Raw genomic sequence first — 17287 nt, 5'->3', positions numbered from 1 at the left:
AGTCCGGTGCTTAGGCTCCGTAAGGCACAGTATTTGACTGCTGACCTGTGCGAGGCAAATCCTTGAATCGCAGTAGAAATACATGTCCAACCCTTCATCCATTGATTATGGATGCTGCGGTCTTGTTAAGACATTGATTGAAAGTAGATTCAATAGTAGACGGGGCCGCAGCATACCTCGCGAGTCATGTTTGGTGATCTAAAGTCAAATTCCGTGATGTCTACTGTATAGGCCACGTACTAAAGATTATCTACAGTAGGCAGAGAGATACTACTTGGATCAGTCCATCAAGACTGTGCCCTTTTATGTCAGGAAATTTCTTTGTCCCTCTGACAAGCACTCTTCCAATGATTGAATCTGGGATCCTTTTCCGTAGAACATTGTGGTTATTTCAAATCTAACCCCCTGAGCCTCGTAGTACAGTACTGCATGGCCGATTCTGTGTTTGTTTCTTGTTCGAGACAAGGTAGAGGGAGTTGAGTATTTGAGTCGAGACGCGTATGTATTCACATTGGGGGACTATTTAGGTTGATAAGGCGGCGCTGATGGTAGACCCAGATTCAAGCAGACAACGACGAACAGAATAATAAATGATTTTCATGCGGCAGAGTGGATAGATATTATTTGATAGTTGATAATTTCCAACTCTGCCAACATTTCTGAATGCTGCTGGATCGTATCCCTGTTGAGAGAGTGGGGCTTGACTAGACTAATCTCTGGGAGGCAAAATGGTCCGTGTAAATGTAATTCATCCCATGGAGAATTAAATACATACATATCTAGCGTACGGAGCACTGTAAATCCGTAATGGGTCCGTACTCCCCGATCGGCAACTATGGACGCCTAGACAGGTCGGAGGGTGTCTAGGCTATGGCCAAAGCTGGGGACTCTTGCTTTTTTGCTGTCGATCTAGGATAGCTCGCTGAATTTTTAACGAGAGAATATGGCCACCTGGTGGTTAGGTCTTGGTTAAATGAATCAAGTTGAATTAAGTAGGTATGTCGTACAATAGAAATGTAATGATCCATAGTCATTGTAATCCAATCAAAAAGCCTAGGTTTGTGAGTTATGCACATTTATTTGGATCCTATGCGGGCAGAATAATTAATTAATTGAGCTCTTTTCTTTTTCCGAAGATTATCATTATTTATTTATCGCTGAGTGCTGACCAGGCCAGAATGGATTGTGACTGGGCCGAGCGGGCGTCCTCGTGTCATGGACTCCCCAATCAGGCCAAGGCTGCCCGGTCTAGAACGCTGGTAGAAAGTCGCAGGCCCGAGAGACCCTTTCTGGCTCTCCCGCTGGCAAAGCGAGCGAAATGTGTCTGGCCCTTCTGGACTTGCGCCCGCTCATTTTCAATTCCACGTCCCAGCGTCATTAAACTAAGGTACCTACCTTACCAGGGCTACCTACTGATCCATACCTATCTAGACTACCGACTGGATAACAGTACCTAGCATTCTCTATTCTCTTCCATTTCTTCTCCCTCCTTCTATCCATTCTAATCTTGCATACCCAACTCAACTTTACTCCCATCCCATTCATCTGGCACCTTTCAATGACCACAATTTCCGCTCCCTGCTAATCTCACCCAGTCTCCACTGTGCCGTTTCCTCTTTCTGGGTGCTTACCTTCCTCGTCCGTTCTTCAACATCCTTCTCTCACTCTTCCCATCCCTGTCATCTCTGTACGACCGCTATTCTTCCGTTCAACCGTTTCTCACGCCGCATAGCCGCCTCTCGATCCTTCGTTCAAGCCCTTCTGCCAACGCATCCACTAGCCTGCCGGCTCATATAATTGCTTCTTGTCAGCCAGATCCATTGATCGACTCAAATTCACTCGTCTCGTCAAACTGCCAGAGTGAACTCGTGCAGTCACTGACAACGGGACGTCGGCTATCTTCCCTGTCATTTCGAATCCCAGGTCGATCGCCTGAATGAATCAGACGCAGTGTCATGGACTGGACTGGTCTACCACTGGGGTGCAAGACAGCTCGGTCATGCGTTCGCCATCCTCTTCAACCTCGCCTTCAAATGCTTCGTGGGAAGGCTGCTCTTCGCGTCAGATGCTCTTGAACTCGTTCGACAACCAGACAACAAGTCCAATCTCGCCCGTTCAACAATCCTCGACTTCTCGCCCGGGCGGAAGCTCCGGCCGACTGAAACGGCGAGCTTCCCAGGGATCCCTCGTCACCAAACCTTCAACCGTGTCCCGTTTCTTGAACAGAGGCAACGTATCGTTGAGCCTTCCTCCATTCGAGAAACTCCGCCTCTCTTCGAAACCCTCCAGCCGCATCGAGTCCCGTACACATTCCGTTGAACCCCGTCTCCGCCTCTCTACAACCTCTGCCTCGAGCTCTCAAGCAACGCAAACATCCCTGTCTACTCCGGCTGCGTGGAGCGTCTCGCCCAAGGACTGTCCTCAAAGCGACTACCCCGCGGCCCTTCCACCAACGCCTCCCGAGGACGACGAGCACGTATTGTGGAACACTCGATCTAACATGTTGTTGTTTGATTCCCACTTGAATCGGAATCCCGGGCCAATGCCCATGGATGAAGGCCCGAATATAAATGACTCACCGGGAGGAGCCGCTTCGGTCGGTCTGGGGAGCCCGTCGGACGGACTATCGAATGCCTCGCCTTCCAGTTCAGATGAAAGCCACAACTCACCGGGAGGAGATATGGATTGCGATCATGATTCATGGTTGGAGAATTCTATCGAATCGACTGGTAGGTTCTTATTCCCACTTGAACGAGTCCCCATTTTCAAAACTAAACGATTGGCCCTTAGTATCATCGCTGCCATTTTCGAATGCCCGCGGAGAACCCGTCAAGCTCGTCTCTCAAACGCTTCCCTACCCATACTCGGCAGAAAAACCTACGCCGCATCGCACTCACGAGGGAGTCTTCTCCTCCCTCATCCAAGTAATCCAAAACCGCCTCCGTCAAGGACAGTCGCCTTATATCAATGTCACACATGCGGTCCCTGAGCAGTTCAGTCTCACAAACCTTCCTACTTCACCCCCCGGGTCGCCGCGCAGTATGCTTCCCAACAATGACTACTTCAACTCCACTGTCTTTTCTAGCGCAGCCGTGGTCTCCGCCTACCACGACTTTCGAGGCCCCATTGAGATGAAGGCTTCACAACACTTTCCGATGCCAATCGTTCCGCCTCAGTCAGTACACATCTCGGTCCTGGAGCGCTACATCCCACCTTCGTCGGCCCAGGAATACAATGATCTCTTCTCCCCGTCCCGACCATCTTTCCTGGTAGATCGTCTCTCGGAACTTTCTCCGGATGGCGGTTCCCTGCTGTTCATTTACCCCACGAGAAGGGGTGGCTCGGCCTTCAAATCTCAGTACCTGGGACCGATCCTCGATCCTCTGCTTCGTCAGCTCGTCGTGGTCAACGAGCTCTCCGCCGATGTTGGTCGATACTTGGGCAAATTGTCTTCCGTCTCTCATATGGAGGACTTTGACACCCTCAAGAACAATCTTTCCTCGTTATGTCGTTCTTTGAGCTCTTCTTCCTCCCAATTCAGCATTGTTGATGCCCGAAAGGGTAGTGCCTACCTCGATCGCAATCTCTGGACGGAGTGGTACATCCACCAAGAGAAGGCTCGCATGAAAGAAGTGCTCAGCCTTTACTGGCAGAATGGTCGTCGCCTGCCGACACACAAGACGACGTCCAATATCGCGAATCCCTATATCCTGGCTGCGGACAAGGAAGTGACCTCGGCCATGTTACTGGGTGAGATTCTTGACGGGATCCGCAGACGGCCCTACGAGAGTGAGCCTCGAGATGGGGTCGAACTCGGAGTGTTCGTCATCCGTCGCTCACACTAGATGCGATATGCGTCTGACAGGTCTCCGGACAACGATTTCACCGCTTCTGCTTTCGTTTTATTTGCTTTACCACTGAGTTAGAAAATTGAGCCTAAGTGATTATGGCGGCGTCTACGGTGTTTTGGCAACGGTTATGGGATTTTGCATGAAGAGATGTCTGGAAACATATATCGTGCATTGCTTGGTTGGATGGATAACAACAATACCCGGGTGCTATACTGTCGTTTTTGAAATTAAAGAGATGACTCTTGGGCATGGGTTGGATGGCTCCGGCCACCCAACTTTGCTTCATGTCCACAACACTAGAAGATGGCTTACAATGTATGACTAGCTTCACCATGTACGATTGCTGAGCAATTATACACAATATACCAATAGACTTGAGGATTGGTCACTTAATCGTAAAGCACGTACCTATAAGGCTAGTAGTTCGTGGCACTCCTTGGGATTAAGGGGTTTGTTGAACATAAGCTGATCAATTAAGACAAGATGCGTGTCATTGTCTCATGCCTCTTGCATGATCAAGACAATCAGGTATTGGTACGGAGTATAGAAGAAATATCATCCCTATTGTTGTGGGAGACTTGTTTGATGAATGAGCTGAATGAGGCAATTGGGCGGTCAAAAATGTCCCGGGGCTATTCCAGTTCGGGAGCGCCGCCGGATTCCCGCTTTCTTCTCCATTACCCAGCTGCTGGCTCTCATCCCCGAACGCAGCATCGCTCTGTCACCGAAAGCTGGTTTTTGCTCGTCGTTCATGCAGTCTTTCTTTCAATCTCTAGTGATTCAAACAGGCCCCTTTATGTTGTTATCAAACTTCTGGACCTGATCCACCCGCAACTGATCCTTTCAGCACCCGCCTCTCACCCCGTCAATATCTTCACACTGCCTTGGCTTCCTATACAACACACCTAAGCCATGGCTTACTCCCCGGCACCGGTATCGCCAGCTACTGGCGCAGCTGGACAAACACTGAGCAGCAGTTTTCATCCTAGAGGCCGATCCCCAAGCCCCGCGACGAACGCCCCCCTCTCGAAACGGGACAAGCGCCGTGGAGCGCTACAAGAGCGGCTGCACGATCTCACGGCGACCTTCAGCCAGAATCGAGACGCGCAATTCCGCCAGCAGCTGCATACGTTGCAGTGCGATATGACATTGATCAACAATGCGGATCCGTACTCGCCGGATCCGCTGCCCGACTCGGCGGAGGAAATCGCTGCTTTGGTTGAGAAGACAATTGGTGGGGGTGCTTTTGCAAAGGAGATGGCTAGTTTGTCCGGGATGTGGTATTCGAGGTTTGTCCAGGAGGTGAATCAGGTTAAGGAGGACAGGGATGCCGAGTTGGCGGCGCTTGTGGTGAGTTCTCTTCTTTCTTCTTCTGCTTGCTTTTGTCAATGTCTAGAATGCCTGGAAGCTAACGTGTGCAGCACCGTCATAATAATAATCTAGAAAGGTTCCAACGCGAATACGCCTTCCGGGTGCACTTCGCCGGTGAAGAATACAATAACCTCTCCTCGACCCTGCGAGAACGGCTGGTACAGACAATTTCAGGGAAGAAGGCCCGGTTGATGCGGGAAAAGGAGCAGCTCGATATTGCTGATACCAATGCTCTCCTCCTTCATCCCAATCAATTCAGCATTACCAATCCTGCCAGTCCTGGCGGCGTTCACGGCAATCGCAAAACCCGGCATACCCGTCACCGGGTCGACCTGGACGAACTGGGCAACGGGATTGTGTCAGAGCTCAATAAAAGGAAGAGGAAAGCGCCCGAGGAGGATACTGGCTCGCCGGTGCGCGATCCGAACCCGGCCGAGCGGGCCAAGGCCCAGGTTACTGAGAAGCAGCACGCGCCGGCATATTCCATCCATACTCTGTTCACCGAGAAGGAACTCAGCGCACATGCCAATCAAGCCCACGTCGCCACGGTGCATTTCTTCTCCACTTCCAAACGGGCTGATCAACCTTCGGGCACCACGACGAACGGGAATAACACTGATGTCGAAGAGTCGGGCACGGGTGACGGCACCGGGCAGGAAGATAATGGCACACCAGTCACCGACATGATGCGCACCGCCAGCCAGAATTACCATGCGACACGCTCCACACGGACGCACGGCAATCATGCGCTCAACGCTCTAGCAGAGTTGTCGGACAAGCCCGCGGTCCGGCCGAACCTGCCATATAACGTTCTCGCCAATTACCACGCTAGACCGAACAGTAATGCTCCACCGCTGCCGTCTCTGATGAACGAAGAGGTGGAAGACGACTGTGCTCGATTAGACCGCTTGCACAACAGGTCCGCTGGGTGGGTTGACCGTAGCCTGATCGAGCTGCTTGTGGAGCGAGTTCCGGCCGAGGTGGATAGGGTACCCCAGAATCCGCACCGCTTTAGTCTGTTGCATCCCGACTTTCCCACCGATATGGGAGTGCATCTCTACCCGCTCAAGACTAATGGCAGAGACGTGGAGCTCCAGAGCTACGAGCGCACCAAGAAGGCCAGAGCGGGCTAGCAGCCATGCTTTCTGGCTCATCTACTTCTTTCTAGCGTTGTCTATGGTCTTGGATTGAGGCACAGGGTCTACGGGGACATGGAAATACCATGTCGGCGTTCTGGCTTGCTTGTTGGTGTTATTGGTGGTTTAATGACTGCACCCTGTTATCGAAGCACGCGACGATGGTGACATTGGCACTTTCGTGATTTATCTATGTCTTCGATGTCCACTTGCGTGCGCTTGGCGTGTCGAATATAGATTCTACACTTGCGCTCAGACCGGATGCTTCTAGTAGCCGATCTTGCAGACTTGTACATTTGTTCTAATTTGACAGTTCTCACGGATATAGTCAAGTCATTCGTGCACTTCCGTCCCTTCGCTTTAATGTGCCCTTTCGCCGAACCACTAGGTCCAGCTCAACTGATGCTTAGGTATCTAAGGGAGAATACGAGGGAGCTTCGGGTCAACTCCTTGCATGCATGACCAACGCAGCCAATCAGGTTATTAGAAAGTGAGCCGGATTACCAATCCTTTTTTGACGTCATCCCTTGGCTTTTACCTTACTTCTGATTGGTCCATATAAAGCCAAAGTGGGAGAAGCTGATGCTTTTGGCTGTTGCGATTGGTTGTTTCCAAGCACGTCATGTCTGGGGATGATTGGAAATCGGAGGGATAAGCCTGAGAAAGGCGACAGACATGTCGGGCACTTTTGTGTATGATTACAAATGGACAGGATGATATATCAGTCTATACGGAGTATATAAGGGTAGGGTTTGTTGCTGAACAACAACATCGTCTCGGACTATTGCTGTACACCGACTTCAAATAGACGTGACTTTTGTTCTTAGAAACTTACTTCAGAATGTCGACCACTACCACAAGTACTACCATCACCTCCGAGGTCGACCCCGTCCCCCGAGGCCCCGTCGACGTCGACTTAACCTTTTACGAGCCCCCAGCCGACGGATCTACGCCCTACAACTACGTGGAATCCCCACCCGCGGGCCTCCCACCCCGCAACTACGGCGAAAAAGTGCACAAAGTATCCCTAACCGACATCCGCGGCCACGAGGCAGACTACAATCTCGACACGCACGCCTTCCAAGTCCTCCAGCACATCCCCACAGCAACCACCTACTCCACGTTCGACTCCGACGCGGAAGTCCAACGCCTCTACTACCCAGAAGTCGAGCAGCTGCTCCGGCAGCACATCCCCGGCGCCCAGCGCATCATCATCTTCGACCACACCATCCGCAAACAACACCCCGACGCCCCCCGCCAACCCGTCAACATGGCACACGTCGACCAGACCCGCAAAGCGGCGCAGGATCGCGTCCGCCTCCACGTCACAGATCCCCAGGAGGCAGAGCGCATCATCAGCCAGGGCGTGCGCTACCGCATTGTTAATGTCTGGCGGCCATTGAACGGCCGCGTGGAGTCAGCACCGCTGGCGTTTGCGGCGGCCCCGTCCGTCGACCATGAGAATGATCTCGTGGCTGTCGAGCACCGCTATCCGCATCGGACTGGCGAGACCATGGCCGTCAAGTATAATCCTAACCAGCGGTGGATGTATCTCTCCGGGATGGAGAATGAGGAGAGGCTGTTGTTGAAGTGCTCAGATAGTTATGCGGCAGCGGGGCATGGGTTTGCGGAGCGGGTGCCGCATTCTGCGTTTTGGGATCCGAGGACGCCGGAGGGCGCGAAGCCGAGGGAGAGTATTGAGGTGAGGGCGTTGGTGATTGGTTAGAGCATGCTCATAACAGCTCATAAAGGTATCTTGAGAAGACAGTGCATGATGATATGTTTGCATAGCTGTACAGGTGTTTTGGTTTACTAGATATAATCAATATAATGAATGGCTCCTCAGATGTGCAGTGTTATGCCTGTGATGAATTGATGATGGTTCTAACACATCCAACCACGGTTTCTCATGATGATGTCTTGTCTACACTGCAGGAGTAATCCTCTGATCAACACCACACTTACATCCTTCTCTCACTTTCCGCACTGCCCCATTGATCTAATGCTTGCTCCAAATCATGGCCGCAACCCACGGACGAAAATCCACAGCAGACAGCAATGTCTCCGAGCCTCACGTCCTCCGCGGCAACATAAGCCACCAAGTCCAGGCCTTCACGGACTGGTCGCAGGCCCGCCGATTCCGCATCCTCGACACAATCAAGCACGACCACAGCGAGATCAAGTCCTTCTACGAGCTGATCGTCAGCTCGACCGACCCAGAGGAGCAAACCAAGTACCAGAACCAATTCACCTGGGAACTGGCGCGGCACGCAGTCGGCGAGGAGCTGGTCGTGTATCCCGCGCTGGAGAAATACCTCGACGACGGCAAGGAGTTGGCGAGGAAGGACAGGGCCGAGCATCAGACTGTTGGACCCCCTTTCCTTTATGTATGTAGTGTGAGTGCGTCCGGCTGACAGCCTAGCCACCAGGTAAAAGAAAAGCTCAAGACCTTCCAGGACATGAAATCCACGGACCCGCGGTTCATCCCCACGCTGCAATCCCTCTGGGATGATCTCCAGGAGCACATACGTCACGAAGAGACGGAGGATATGCAGTGGTTGGAGGACGCGCTCTCAGAGCAGGAAAGCCTCGGGCTGTCGCAGTCACTGAACAGGACGAAGCTCTTCATACCTTCACATGCGCATCCAACAGCGCCTTCAACGCCGCTGTTTAAGACTGCTGTGGGGTTGCTTACGGCACCGTTGGATCGGTTGTCGGATTTGTTTCGGAAGTGGCCTGCTACGTAGGGACTTGGAATTGGTTTAAGAAAGAAAAATGGGCGAATCTCATACTGAGTGTCTCTGGAAGCAAAATAATACGCTATCTCTGGCAGAACCCCCTTGAGTATCAGAAACTTTCAACAGCGGTGATCATGCCTCGCCAGGTCTGAGCTGTGGCCGTCATCTACCTACCTAGAGCTTTGTTGGACCTCTCATAGATAACCATCTCCTCTCTCCTTGCAGGTAAAATACTAATGAATCTTCCTTCATAGAAATCCTCCAAATTATGCTGCGTCAGTACTTAATAATATAGCTGTTATTTGAGGATCTATGGACACTCTACATCATATCAAGAATGCTTTGAGCTCATGCTCTGGGACCACTCTTCAAGCACGCAGAGATAACTTTTCATCCTGTTCTACCCACAGTCTTACCATCCATTCTGACCAAAACATTCCAAAACCCCATTATGATTTCTGATGTAATCATCTGTTCACTATTGTCAATAGCCATACTAGTACTGGTGATTAATATAGAAACTAACTTGTATCAATCCAATTCTTATGCTTGCCTCCTGTACTATTTTTACAAATGGCAAAAAGCCATGTGCCGTACAGACCCACATCTGTACAGTCCTTAAAACCACCACTATAGATATGTGTTAGCAAGAGAGATCTAGTTAAGAAATATAGTAAAAGAAGAAGCAGGCAACTGGGTGAAGAGCAAGTAAAGAGATAGAGATGTAATTATAGATAGTGAAGGAGAGACCTTACTTTTTTTGGCCAACAAGTTTACTATCATCATTGGCAAAACATAAATTTAGATGGAGCATTGGTGTAGGCACATATCGGCTTAGTAGTTGATGTGATATGCAATCACCATGTATTGACCATGGGTAATGTTCCTCAGAGTTAGGTGCAAGTAATTCAAGATTTTTACACTCTGCTTCATAGCCAGAGTCTGCAACAACATCAAGAGCAAAGTAGCTCAAAGCTGAAAAAGCAAGGATTGGCAAATTGATAAAGTGCATAGTGTGGGGTGGGTTGAAAGAAACCAAAGAGTCTTATTATCAGTTAGTTTGATACAGATGAAGCAGGGGAATGCAGTGTCCTTTATAGAATCAAAGTCGAAGCCAATTAAAACCAACTTGGTGGTATATGTAGTGATTGGCTCATAAACTTTGAAAATTAAATTACTGCATCCTTCCTATTTCACTGAGGGCATGCAGTTCAGCAAGGTCTTAGGGGATGTACTCTCTATTGCTGCTGCGTTGCCGTCTAGATACTGTTGCATTTCTTTAACTTTCCGAAGGATTGAGTATGAGCGAAACACAGCCTATAAGGGCCATGATACATTGACCACTCTTCAAGCACACAGAGATAACTTTTCATCCTGTTCTACCCACAGTCTTGAATCATAAATAGCTGCGCATAGGATGAATTTTTGAAATCCTCAGCTTATTTCTAAAGGGAGATACTGTGAGCCAGGCTATCTGTATATTATATATATATGTAGCTAGTCTTTATTTTCCCTGTTGTATTCTATAAAAGTCTTAGGAAGAAGATGGTTATAGTATAATTTTAATCCCAGTATACTAATGCTAGTACAAACTGTCACGGAGAACGAGACAAACTATGCAAACAGTGCTTACTAAACATCCCTGCCTTTTGCTTGCAACTTCATCCTGTTCTTCTCCTTTTATCTGTATCTAACCATCCATAATCGAATCATCAAGATATGAATCAATTTCATCATTCTCAAAGTAACCATCGCAATACCAAAGACTGCTTATTAGAATCCATTCTGACCAAAACATTCCAAAATCCCATTATGATTTCCGATGTAATTATCTGTTCACTATTGTCAATAGCCATACTAGTACTGGTGATTAATATAGAAACTAACTTGTATCAATCCAAGTAACACTGGTACCTCCTGCACTATTTTTACAACTGGCGAAAAGCAACGTCTTGCCGAACAGACCCACATCTGTACAGTCCTTTGTAAAACCACCACTATAGATATGTGTTAGCAAGAGAGATCTAGTTAAGAAATATAGTAAAAGAAGAAGCAGGCAACTGGGTGAAGAGCAAGTAAAGAGGTATAGAGATGTAATTATAGATAGTGAAGGAGAGACCTTACTTTTTTTGGCCAATGAGGTTACCACCATCATTGGCAAAACATAAATCTAGATTGAGGTATTTTGGTATAAAGGGCAAGTAGAATTCACCAACCCCTTTGCAACTAGCACCAATTGCCACATAATGGTCCTCAGAAGTTAGTATAATATCACTGCAATTTGCTCCATAGCCAGAGTCTGCAATAACATCAAGAGCAAAGTAGCTCAAAGCTGAAAAAGCAAGGATTGGCAAATTGATGAAGTGCATAGTGTTGGGTTGAAAGAAACCAAAAAGTCTTGTTATTAGTTAGTTTGATACAGATGAAGCAGGGAAATGCAGTGTCCTTTATAGAATTGAAGTTGAAGCTAATTTAAAAAACCACCCCTTACTCTCTATTGCTGCTGTGTTGCCGTCTACTGTTGCATTTCTTTAACTTTCCGAAGGATTGAGTGTGAGCAAAACACAACCTATAAGGCTAAGGGCCACAATACTTTGAAACTGGATGAGCACCCTGATCCTAGTGTCATCCTTCCTGGGCGCTACGTCTTTCCTGGGCGCCGCGCCACCTTGGCTCGGTTTACCCGTTTCAATTTCTGGAAGCTCTTGGGGTTTTCTAGGCAAGGCGTATAGCTATACGCCCACTGAGCTGGTTAATGCTGGATCTATGTGACACATCCTCACAGACTGTCGAAGCCCAGTCTTTTGTCTTGAGTTTCCACTTGTTCAGCTTGATTCTTTGTATGCTCATGAGCCTAAAACTAAAGTATAATGTAGATTATAAGAATAATGATTACAAGAGGGATGATAATCGCGCCTGTAAGCTTTGGGGTAGTATTACTTTTCACCTTATGTACCCTGCGGGAATAGAGAAAACTAGACATTGTGAAAGTTATTCTGCAGGATTGGCTTGCTTGTTTCAAGTTCCCCGAGTGTGCCGTGAGAGGCTTTCTATAGGATCTAAATGGTTTAGGACAGTGAGGGAATGAGGAATACTAGATGGGTAAAGCTTCTAGATATGTATGAAATGTGCTGCTTTCTTTATTAAATAGGCTACTAGAAATAAAGTTAGTCTATATATATGATTGTCTTTATTGAGCTGAGTACTTAAGCTTGATTATTATTAGCAATATAGCAGGCTTGCTCAGTAATCCATAACCAAATCTAATGAACCAGTGGTGAGGCCAACTAGTCCGTCCACTCCCGTAATGCCTGAAACCATTGGTAAACATAGAGAGGTCCTTCCTCTGCTGACCAGAAATCCACTCTTGCCTGTCTCGCCGAAAAATCCCTCATGAGAACCCTCGAGGGTGGTTGCAGTGTCCCTATTGGGGTTGAAACAGAGTGGACGCCTTCGGGAGCCTTGAGGATGAACGCTATCGTTGTCAGTCTGGACGGCACCCAGAGCGTCGAGGATACCATTACTTCAAGAGTCCAGACGGTCGACGAAGCAACCGCGCTCGGAGAGGGACTCGCGGCAAGACTGGTCAAGGCTGGCGCAGGGGAGATTCTAAATGACATCAACGCCAACCGACCCCCCAAGGACTGATGGTGGCTACGTGTTAGCCTATCCGTGCCCTGAAGGGAACCGGTGTCCTGTCTTTCTCACGGCTGCATAATCCGTCTTGTATTTGGCACGGGAATTACACTGAGCTGCACTCTTCTACATACATACCAGGGCAACAAATGCTCACAAGGTTGAATACACTTCGGTGACCCCCAATCTAGAATTAGATAAACTACCATGCTCACGCAGCCACAACACCTACTACTCAACGGCCATTCCTCGATTCTGCATTTCCACCAACCCAGCATACACGCCATACTATCATCTCGCAGCCTAGTCGACGGTCTCTCGCCTTCTAGGAAACGCCCAAGCAGTATGCCTCCGGCCTGCTTATACTATATGATCGATCTGTGTTCTAGAATGGACTGTTTCCTAAGAAGTACGAAGGGAAACATATGCTTAACTTGATGACAATCTAACTAGGAAAGAGAGGAAGAAGGAGTGGGCTGGCTGCAGGCCCTAGCAGATGGCCCTATAGAATAACATTGACTGTCTGTGTAGGAGCAGAGCCTCTAAGACACCCCCATAGATAGGTCTAATGTAGTGTAATAGTGTCGTTAGAAGTTGCCTATGAGTAACATGTGCCTTGTAGGTAGAAAATAGTCATTGATAACTCGGACTAGGTGCTGGTAATCATCTAAAATACGAGTCCCTTAGGCATCAGAACGGATTTAGTAAGTCACTAATGAGAAGAACCCCGAGAGAACTAACACATCTCTAGGTACATTAGTACCCTCAAGCAGGCTGGAAGCCTCTCGACAATCTATCTAGTATTATCCAGAAAAGGAATAACGCAAGAGACAGAAATACAGTATTATTTATCAGTGATTACCTGATATTGAAAAGAACGAAGGTAGCAAGCAGTTACACGTTGCGACGGAAAAAGCACATTTTCGCAGCCAGATTAGTAGAGAGCGCCGAAGAGGGCCGCGACAGCGACAGCCCAGACCATGCTCGAGACGGAGCCCGAGGACGCATCGTTGGACAGGAGGGGACCGGCGGTCGGAGAGGTAGTAGCCGACGCGGTGCCTGGGTGGGTCACCAGCGTCGAGGACAGCCAGGGGTTGGGAACGCGGGTTGTGGTGCCCGCGGAGACGCCTGAGGTCGGGGCGGGGCCGGGGATCAGACCGACGGTAGTGGTTGAGCCGCCGGTGGCAGTTGTGAAAGCGACCTGAGGCACCGTCACGGTGTAAGAGGAGTAGGTGATGGTGGTGCAGGGGGCGGAGGGGGCCTGGGGAGCGGGCGTGACGGCCGCACTACCGGTCGGCGTGGCGGTGGCACCACCAGTAGGCTGAGCAGTGACTGCGTCGGCGCCGGTGGGGGTGACGGTGGGGACCAGGGTGATGGTGGTCGGGATGCCGGTCACGATGCCGGGGTTCTGGGGCACGTAGGCAGCGCAGATACCGGTGAAGTAGGACAGAGCGGCCTGGATTTCAGACTGCGAGGCTCCCCAGGACTGCACGCAGGCGATGACCTTGTCAGTGAACTCGGAGGACGGGCAGAAGCAGCTGGCGTCACTGTTGGAGTCGCACTTGGGGAGCAGGCTGAGCCAGGTGTTGATACACTTGGGCACGATGTTGGGGCAAGGGGCGGAGGGGACAGACGAGGGAGTGGCGGTCACGGAGGGCACGTCGCTGGTCTCGCTGGCGGTGACGGGGGACTGGCCCGAGGGAAGGGTGGTGCTTCCCGCGGTGCAGCGAGTGCAGACGGTGGCGGTCGAGGTCAGAGTGACGGTCGAGACAGTGCTGTAGGTGGAGGTCGTGACGGTGCCGCTGCTCGTGATGATTTCAGTCACAGGGCAGGTAGTCACGGTCTCGTACGTTACGACAGTAGTGGTGACATCCCCAGTGATGGCAGGGGCAGTGTTGGAAGGAGCAGGAGTCGCAGGTGTGGTGATGGCCGGGGTCGAGGAGCTGGACTCGACGGGAGAGCTGCCAGTGGGTGTGCTTTCAGGGGAGGTCTCAGAGGGAGTAGTCTCAGAAGGAGTGACGTCGGGGGTCGGGCTTCCAGAGCTCGAGCCCGCAGCAACGGAGGAAGGCAGAGAGACAGAGGCAGTCTCGGTGGCAGTAACGGGGCACACAGTGGTCGAAACTGCAATGGTTGAGGTAATGACACTGATCGAATTGGCGGGGCAGTTGGTCACCGTAGGAGCGCAGCTGGTGATGGTGATCTCACTAGTAGTGTACACGGTCGAGGTAGTCCACTGGACAGGAGTGGTGACAGGTACGGGCGTCGTGATGCCTGCAGAAGACGACGTGGGGACCACATCAGACGAGGAAGGAAGAGGAGTGGGAATGGCAGGAGTGGAGGACGACTCGGGGCTGACACCAGTCTCGGTTGGCACAGCAGCGGTGGGAGTCGAGGTGGTCTTGCCAGGAGAGCAGTCAAAGTCAATGCTGTGGACACCGATGTCACAGTCATCATCATCCGATCCCGCGGGGGGCTCGAAGCTCACGGAGGTGGCACCACCGCACTGGTCGTTGCTGACCTGGGTGCCTTCGGGCGAGCAAGAAGCGACGTTACGGCAGGTGGAACCATCGGGCATGCCATAGACGATGTGCACGTCGGTCTCCTTGGAGGTGGAGAGGTGCAGCTTGCTAATGGAGAATCCCTTTTGCTCTTGGCCGCAGGAGAACTTGGGGGTAGAGGAGAGCTTCCCTTCAATGCATTTGCCCTGTGCGCCATCAGCATCTTGCCTTCGTGATGTGGAAGGAGAAGATTGAGCGGACTTACACCACCGAAGCTACGCTTGCTGCCACCGCTGAAGTTGTCACTGCACTTAAAACCGGAGAAATCGAAGCCTCCATACGAAGAGAAGGATCCGGTAGTAAGGTCAGACCAATCCCAGCCACCTTTCTGATGTTCAGTGCAGTGGTTGTCGCTGTTCTCGGGATTGGAGTAGCACTTGTCCGTGACCCACCACTGGAGAAAGTCAGAAAGGTATGCAAGCAAGGGACTTCAGGAACTCAAGGACACTCACCGAGCCAGTGGCCTGGGCCACGGCGAAAAGAGAAACGAGAGTGACCGAAACCGCCTTCATGTTGAGTTTGTATTTGCGTTAGCGCGACAGACAGTAGATGAAGACAGGAAGAAAGCCTTGAGGACGAGGTTGCGTTGAACCGAAAGAAGATCCAGAAGAAGAGTACTACTCTTATTGATATCGTACACCAGCGACAACAATAATTCAGAGCAGAGCTATGAATAGAATAATGGCAACGACCCCGAAGGCACAAAGAGTGAATCCGACGGGTGAATGGGGTGTCTTTGGGATCACAGTCCACCAAAGAGCAACGACAATGATAGAAAAGAAAGCGAAGGTCGACTTGGTCAGAGCCAAGGCAAAGTAATAGAGCTAGGAAAACAGAAAACAAACGCTTAGTTCTCTTGAAGCGGAAGAGGGCATACAGCTCTTTTTAAAAGCCGGCCGCAGGGCCCTGGCAGCATGAAACAAGCCACAGCATTACAACATTGCATGCCATTGACCAGTTCTGGAGATGCAAGTGAAACAACCACATGCCCCTCATGATCCATCAATGGGGACAAAGAACAAAGGCCCTGGTGGTTCGGGGACAATGGGCCAGTTCAAGCGGACCATTCACAGGACACCTGGCGGAGCAGCATCTTTGTCAAGCATAGCCCAAAAAAGCAGGTAAGACATTCTGAGAAACGCCTCTTTTCAACACATCCAGCAGCAGTTTGACAGGCGGTGCCTGAGTTAGCTGGTGAAACCGGGAGACTGAAGCCCTGTTGCCAATGAGCGATCAGAGTTGAAACAGCTCAGGGGCCAATTGGCCAGCATGCACTAGAAATGCAGTCCGTCTGAAGTCGCGCGCTAGTGCAGGAACAGAGCAGAAAGCAGAAAGTGATCAGGGAAGCGCGAAGAGCCACCAATCATCTTCATCAGGGCCGTCCAGATCGAGGAGACTAGACCACTTCACAGGAGTCAAGTAAAACGAACTACTCGGACGGAGGTGAGCTCACATACCTCGACTGGACTAACTAATTAAAGCGAGAATGCCGGCGACTGCGGGGGCACTCAGTCTAGATCCGGCCTCAGTCCCTGACTCCCTGGAGGGGTTGATTCTTTCCTGCAGCGGTTTGCTTATTATGGTATGTAAATGGCAGCTTATTTGTCACTGTCATGGTCATGCAGAAGAGGAGGCACACCTCAGTGAAATTGCAAAAAATGCAGAGATGCGGTGGTAGGGGTTCAACCGGCGCCTAGTCTGCAGATGCGGCATTGGGCTCCTCGCGGTAAGCTTGAACAATGTCCACGATGGAAATCATCATGATTATCATCACCATAGTTACAAAGCAAAAGGTTAAAAGTTAAAAGTCACTCGGCTAATGCGTGGATGGACGAATAGACGGGATTGATGATGATGATGATGATGATGATGGGGTAGATAGGTGGAGAAGTCGAAGAACAAGGGAAAAGAAAAGCCCGCAGCTAGGTATTCTCGACAAATCAACCTGTTATGCCGTTGCCCATAGACACGTCAAATTACCCAGCAACACAACGCTC

General features: G+C 50.2%; 6 protein-coding genes across 6 annotated transcripts; 5 read left to right on the top strand and 1 right to left on the bottom strand.

The window, feature by feature from the left end:
* Positions 1-1936: 1936 nt before the first annotated feature.
* Aspvir_005777 (uncharacterized protein) lies at positions 1937-3845 on the top strand (the record flags this gene model as incomplete). The annotated part of the gene is made up of 2 exons (XM_043268990.1): positions 1937-2729; positions 2791-3845. 2 exons carry the CDS (start codon positions 1937-1939, stop codon positions 3843-3845), a joined length of 1848 nt encoding a protein of 615 aa, XP_043124925.1.
* A 918-nt stretch (positions 3846-4763) lies between these two features.
* Positions 4764-6355, top strand: Aspvir_005776 (Sds3 domain-containing protein; the record flags this gene model as incomplete). The annotated part of the gene is made up of 2 exons (XM_043268989.1): positions 4764-5201; positions 5273-6355. The coding sequence occupies 2 exons, from the start codon at positions 4764-4766 to the stop codon at positions 6353-6355; spliced, it is 1521 nt and encodes a 506-aa protein (XP_043124924.1).
* An 844-nt stretch (positions 6356-7199) lies between these two features.
* Aspvir_005775 (putative methyltransferase) lies at positions 7200-8084 on the top strand (the record flags this gene model as incomplete). Its single annotated transcript, XM_043268988.1, has 1 exon — positions 7200-8084. One exon carries the CDS (start codon positions 7200-7202, stop codon positions 8082-8084), a length of 885 nt encoding a protein of 294 aa, XP_043124923.1.
* Positions 8085-8376: 292 nt separating this feature from the next.
* On the top strand, positions 8377-9105 carry Aspvir_005774 (HHE domain protein; the record flags this gene model as incomplete). The annotated part of the gene is made up of 2 exons (XM_043268987.1): positions 8377-8724; positions 8788-9105. The coding sequence occupies 2 exons, from the start codon at positions 8377-8379 to the stop codon at positions 9103-9105; spliced, it is 666 nt and encodes a 221-aa protein (XP_043124922.1).
* A 3298-nt stretch (positions 9106-12403) lies between these two features.
* Positions 12404-12744, top strand: Aspvir_005773 (porphobilinogen deaminase; the record flags this gene model as incomplete). The annotated part of the gene is given in 2 exon segments (XM_043268986.1): positions 12404-12419; positions 12434-12744. The coding sequence occupies 2 exon segments, from the start codon at positions 12404-12406 to the stop codon at positions 12742-12744; spliced, it is 327 nt and encodes a 108-aa protein (XP_043124921.1).
* Positions 12745-13666: 922 nt separating this feature from the next.
* Positions 13667-15802, bottom strand: Aspvir_005772 (extracellular serine-threonine rich protein; the record flags this gene model as incomplete). Its single annotated transcript, XM_043268985.1, has 3 exons — positions 13667-15436; positions 15496-15684; positions 15743-15802. The coding sequence occupies 3 exons, from the start codon at positions 15800-15802 to the stop codon at positions 13667-13669; spliced, it is 2019 nt and encodes a 672-aa protein (XP_043124920.1).
* Positions 15803-17287: the final 1485 nt, after the last annotated feature.

Source organism: Aspergillus viridinutans, assembly GCF_018404265.1.
Source record: "Aspergillus viridinutans IFM 47045 DNA, scaffold_3, whole genome shotgun sequence".
In the NCBI taxonomy this organism is placed as follows: domain Eukaryota; kingdom Fungi; phylum Ascomycota; class Eurotiomycetes; order Eurotiales; family Aspergillaceae; genus Aspergillus; species Aspergillus viridinutans.
This window is presented reverse-complemented; position numbering and strand designations above follow the sequence as displayed.